General features: G+C 36.5%; 1 protein-coding gene across 1 annotated transcript; it reads left to right on the top strand.

Annotated features, from left to right (window-relative positions):
• The first annotated feature begins 230 nt into the window (after positions 1 to 230).
• On the top strand, positions 231 to 6,114 carry TMEM135 (transmembrane protein 135). The gene is made up of 5 exons (XM_009701166.1): positions 231 to 342; positions 1,043 to 1,119; positions 2,742 to 2,840; positions 3,797 to 3,864; positions 5,414 to 6,114. The coding sequence occupies exons 1-5, from the start codon at positions 231 to 233 to the stop codon at positions 5,553 to 5,555; spliced, it is 498 nt and encodes a 165-aa protein (XP_009699468.1). The 3' UTR covers positions 5,556 to 6,114.
• Positions 6,115 to 6,378: the final 264 nt, after the last annotated feature.

Genomic DNA, 6,378 nt, shown 5'->3' on the forward strand with positions numbered 1-6,378 from the left:
AGAGTCTAGACAACTACAGCAGATGAAGATTATGTGAATTCAAGATTATCTTTGGAATTAGCTTGGTATTCAAATTAGATTATTTGCTCTCTGATTTTGAAAGAAATGGTAGCGGTAAACTGTTCGTTAACACACTGAAATGTCTCAGGTAGTGTAGATTATGGGTATTATCACACTATACTCAATTCATACCGTATGCTATATAGAGGAATATCTCCAGTCTATGCATTATGAAAGAAAAATACCTAGGGCTAATCCTGCTCTCTGTTTACCCACAGGGTACTAGTTGCTTCCTGCGTTGGGTACGAAACCTAGATGATGAGCTTCATGCACTTGTAGCTGGTGAGTCCGTGAAAAGAAGTTTACATTGCTTCTGTTGGAACTCTGCAGATGTTTCTTTTGTCCATCCTCTCATTCCCTTTTCAGACTTAGGTGATGAAAATAGGACTGTGTACATCAAGATTGTGTGAAAGGGACAGTGTTGTGTCAAGTAGCATCAAATAAAGAGTTGCAATTAAAATTGTAAGGCAAGTTCAATCAAATGGTGTGTTTTTTATGGTCAGCTTCAAGGACAATATATTACTGTATGGACAAATGTAAACTTGTCCTTTTTTTTTCCCCAACTGTAGAGGTTCAAATACTGACTCTTCCATACCTGACAGAACACACATTTGAAAGGATGGGCTCCACCGGCTCAGAAAGAGGACGCTTTTGCCATGAAATTTGTGTGATGGTGCAGGCCCTTCCCTGCTGTTTATGCATCTGTCATGTATTGGAACCGCAGAGGTCTCTCTTCTTTGTGGGAAGAGAGAGGAAGTTTAATACTGTGCTCCTGAGCGCTGAACTACAGATTTGTTTCAGGGATTCAAAACTCTCTGTTTTTAATGACAGAAACCATATTTTGATGGGCAGCGCAGGAACATTACTGAACTTTGTTGTAGCAACTGAAAGCATAATCTTGTGCAGTGTCTGTTGAGCTGACATTGCAACAGCAACAATAAATCACAATCTTAACAATACTTCTCTTTTCCAATTGTTACAGGGTGTCTAGCAGGAATTTCTATGATGTTTTACAAAAGTACTACTATCTCAATGTATCTGGTGTCCAAATTAGTCGAGGTAAGCTATTACCCTCATAACAGAGTTTTTAATTTCATCTGTTTTTTCAAGGCAGAAAAAGAAAATGAACTTCACAGGCTTTGTCAGACAATTCCAGTATAATACAAAGTTGTGTGGTGGTGGTGTGTTTCAGTACATGTGTGCCAAGAGGCAGTGCCGTTCTGTGGTCTCATTTCTTTCTTATTTTCTTTTCTGTGACTCATTTTTAAAGTCCTTTATCCGCTGGTCTCCATGTATATTCTCCATGAATTTTTTCAATCTCCTGATAGCCCTTTGCTTTGTAGCTTTTGCAGATTTTTTTAAATCTGAAAGTTCCAAGAATATCTCTTCTGCCAGAAACATAAATCAGACCTAGTCCTTAATTGCAGATTTATTGCCAAAAGCTACAGCTTAACTTCCTGCCTTTGTTCCCTAATTTTGGCATTCAACGATCTAAGATAACTGAGAATATCTTAGGTTTTAGTCTATAGCTGGAGTTGTTTGTCAATATATTTCAACTGATTGAATTCCTAGCTTTGCGACAAACTTTTTTCTCATTAATATTTTTTCAGGCTTGAATTATTTCTATGAGCTTGTTAAAATTAGGAGCCCAGAAAAAAAAGAGTTTGTAGGTTGTGGGTATGTTGATTATACTTTGCTAACCAGCTTTTGATTTCTTACTGTGATTTTTCCATAAAATCAGGACTTAGTCATGGTTATTTCCCCAACATTGAGACCATTCTCTTATTATGCACCATCCCCAAATCACAAAGCTTTCTCCTGCAGACCTCGAGGATCTCATTCCTTAGTGATACTTATCCACCTCCATTGCCAGAGCAGAATTCATTTCAAAGAATATAAAAAGAAGGAACTTTCTTTTTAAGCATAAAATTAAACATAAAAAGGGAAGATATACTCTGTTTATTCATGCTGCTTGTAATCCTAGATCAAGCTCTGAAGGTAGTTCACATATTTGTTATATAAAAGCAAATCTGAGTTATCCATATTGACTTTTAGAACACTAGTTGTAAAAAACCAATATTATCTTGTATTGCTGATGGTTTTCTCTGGACTTTGAGACATTGCGGCTGCAGTGAAGTAAGAAAAGTGCTGTGTGTTCGTTCTTTCTTTTTTTGGGGTTGTGTTTTTTGTTTTTTTTTTTTGACTACTTTTATCATCTTACGCAAGCCAAGGGTAACTGACCAAAGAGGCGTGTGCTGCTTTGGAAGGTCAAGCTGTGCTCAGGAAAATAAACTTTACATGTTTTCTCAGAAAGAAAAGTATGTGATTTCAAGCTGTTTAAGAACAGTGAATATTCACTTTGTTGGAATCGTTATTGCATTGTTCTTTTGCTTTTTTAAAATGAAGAATTTAACGTAGCAAACTTTCCCTTTTTTATCTTTAACATCTATACTACTTTTTTAACACCTTGCTAGATCCTCTTCTATACATTAATAGCCTCTTATTCTATTGATCTTGGATAATTTCTATAAGCTATCTCAATCAATGTCACATTTGTGGACATATACAAAAAGTATGAGCATAGATTAGTAATGTTGACATGTTTTTTTGAAAAGGTAAAAAATAAAAAGCTACTTTTACTTTGTTTTGTTTCATTCAGCATTTTTTGTTTATTTTAATAGACTATGTACTTCAAAGGCATTGAAGCAGGGAAGGTTCCCTATTTTCCTCATGCAGACAGCATCATCTATGCCATTTCTACATCGATATGCTTTCAGGCAGTAAGTATGTTGTCTTCTAAAACAACATAAAGTTCTTTTAGTTTAAGTCAAGTGTTGAATGAAATGAGGAGCACAGGGATACAGTGATATAGAAAAGATGGTGTGATGTAGTGATTCCGGGAAGATGCTCTGAATCGGGGCTCTTACATCCTGCTTTTGAGTGTCACTGTGGGAAAATAATTTCTAGGACTCAAATTTCTCATATGCTTATAGCTGAATACATTATACAAAACTTTGAATTCTTTGGAAAGTATCTTAAAATGCATACACCCAGAAGATGAACATAAATGTATGGGCTTTAATAAGTATATGAAAGGACAGTTTCTCAAGGAGACAAACAATATATTGTAATATTTTTCACTTTCAGCTAACTTGAATTAAAGTTGCCTATTTGAAAAAATCTGCAAAAATTATTAAGAAAATCTGAAGTTTTATGTTCAAAACAAGCTGTAGTTACCATGTTTTGCACTTCCCAAGTCAATTACATGCCTTCACACGCCATTCTTTTATCAGCTGCATCAGCTAGAAAAGCTCCTTTTCAGTGGCACCCAAATTACTCTACTATTCTACTAAATCTCTCCATTTCTAGACCTTCTGCTGAAACATCCCACTGAATGTTTCCTACACCTCCATAACTATATGTATTTTTTGTACCTCTCAATAAAGAGAATATAAAATGACACTATAGCAGTTGTCTTCTGTCTGGTGCTTGACAAGTGATGGTCATGTAGAGCATTGAACTCAGCTGTGAGCAGTTTGTGTACTGATAGTGCTGGACATTGGCAGATCATTACAGCTGTCTTTGGTCCATGAATCATGAGATGATTTTAAAAAAATTTAAAAAATATAAATATATTTCCATAACTATGCTTTCACTGGTTTTGGCAACATAATGTAGCAGATGAAGCTTTTGGCTGATGCTGTCAGCTGGCTCTGACAAAATACTCTCCTGGCAGGCTGTCATGGAAGTTCAGAACCTGAGACCTTCATACTGGAAATTTCTTTTACGACTAACAAAGGGCAGGTATGTAATCAGGGGTATGTTATGGCTTGTCTAAACACGTCCTTGATCACATTTAACTTTCTGTGTCATTCACTGTCAACAGCAGAGCCGTAGGAGTACACATGGGCTCATTTCCTCAGTATTTAGTTTGCTTTTCAAATGGTTTCCAGTCCCCTTGAAGCTCTTTGCTGCTGAAGCGATGTTACTAGGTTTAGCCTAATGACAGGAGCAAAGACTTAAATCTTGTAAAGACTATTTAGCAGATGAGTGGTTTACTTGAAGGCTTTTTATCTTTAGTTTACTTGGAGGGTGGAATGCTTTCAGGTTTCAGTGGAATATGAGGAATCCAGTAAACGACTATACAGGTTGAAGAAGTCACTTAGTATGTACAGTGATCGACAACATGGTATTACTACCTGTTTAAAAACATTACTAGAAATGTCAGAGTATTTCCTAAGAATACTTTGAAGATTCAATAGTTTTTTATAGGACATCAGGAAAACTAATGAAAAATTTTCACTGATTATAACCATAAATTTACACTGTAATGTCTTAGTGGATATTTTTTCTCTTATTTGCTGTGGGGATCTAAAATGCTTACCTTTTAAAATAGATTTTGCTGTAACTGATTTATAAAAATACAGTTTAGTGAAGTGTACAATACTGTACTGATGTAGTATGTGGCAGAAGCAGGGCATCCAAATCTTGATGTAGCTCAGTTTATGAATGGGATTATAAGAGGTAACGTTTGTTGTGACAGTGAGCTCTCCAGGCTATAAAAATAGAAGTGAAATCAGAGGCCAGTCCCTGGAACCTGTTGAACCTGCACTCCCTATGGCACAGTACAACCATGTCTGGACATGAGGTGACTGAATACGTTGCTAGACATAATGGGAAGCTTTCCTTGGGATGCCTGGAGGCAGTCTGCAGGCAACCTCTGAGGCCATCCAAACATGATACAGGGGATGATGTTAGTGCAGATGTCCACTTTTGGCTGCATTTTTCCCTCTTGTGCTAATCCTGAGATTGCTTTAGTTGAAAGAGAGGAGGGAGAAGAAATTCTGTTCTGCTCATTTATTTCGTCTGAAGCAAATCTGTGTAATCGTAACTTTGACACTCTCGCCATAGAGGCAATTTCTTTTGATGTTTCATAGGTCTTTCACTCTACAATTTTGAAGAGTAAAGAAATGGAAATAGGCTGTAACACCCCTGAAATTGTTACCCAAATTTGGGCAAGCATGGCCAGAGTTTTCTCTGCTGGGGTGAGAGAGAGCAGTAGTATATTTTGTTTTGACCTTTTTTTGTGGCGTTAGAAGTAGAAGGGGACTCTCCCCTTTTTCACAGGTTGTGTTATATAAAGTATATCTACACAAAGCACTATTAATCAGATTTGTCAAATGTATTTTTTAAAAAATCTTTATTGCCCAAGATGAAAAACTCGCAGTCTCTAAATGGTGCAGGCTGAAGCCTGTATTTCAGAGATTTGGGTAGTCTTTCATGAAATGAAATAATTTTTTTTTTCATAAGTAAATGAATGATCCGTTCACGCTCTCCTGTCTCTCCTTTTCAGGTTTGCTCTCATGAACAGGAAAGTTTTAGATGTATTTGGTACTGAAGCATCTAAGAACTTCAAGGATTTCACACCTAAGCTTGACCCAAGATACACTGTTGTACCACCAGAGCTACCGCTGGAGCTGTCTACAAAACGATAGTCTATCTTGTCATTGAATGTGATCAGCGTTTTGTCCTAAAAAGTCTATTAACTTAACAGTCGTATATATGGAGGAGTGCCTGGGCTCCACTTCAGTATTACTTCAATGGGAAATGCTTTTCAGCAATCAAAAATACTGAAGCTCTACAGGAAAGTGTGGCTTAGTGATTAAGCCCTTTCCATAAGCAGAATATATTTCTGGATTACTGTAGTTGGTTGACGGTATGGTAGATTCTTGAATGAATTAAACAAATGAGTAATATATTTAGAGAAGAGAAGTAAAACATAAATATGCATAATAATTTCAAAAATTCTCTAGTTTATACCAGTAGAATATTTCTTGGTAAAACTAAAAGTAATTCTTAATTTAGAAAGGAAGACAAATGGCATAGTTTAAGTCCAGAATTTTACCTGATCTTAAAAACATTGTAGTCAGGTGAAAATGCCTCCTTGTTTTTCTAAATTACATCACTGATTTATCTCAAAAGAGCTACTGCCCACTCATTATTTAAAATTACAGTTTTTTTACACAGCTATGGTTGCAAAATAATGCATTCCTTAGGAAAAGAAAATGCATATTAATTCAGAAATCACATTCCAGGGCTGTAAATCCCACTGACGGTACGGATAACAGACAAGGAAAATAAGAAGGCGGTACCGGTGACTGCTGCGCCATGAGGAGCAGCGGGGTGTGGTGGTCAGTATCTGCCAAGTGGAAAATGACAAAGCCGGCAGAGGAAGGAATGAAACATTCCAGCCTCTGAGATGGTGCTGGAAACAGCAGACAGTTACAAAAATAAAAAAGCCAAGAACAAAACAAAACA

The sequence above is a fragment of the Cariama cristata genome, unplaced genomic scaffold (genome assembly GCF_000690535.1).
Source record: "Cariama cristata isolate BGI_N322 unplaced genomic scaffold, ASM69053v1 scaffold11215, whole genome shotgun sequence".
Lineage (NCBI taxonomy): Eukaryota > Metazoa > Chordata > Aves > Cariamiformes > Cariamidae > Cariama > Cariama cristata.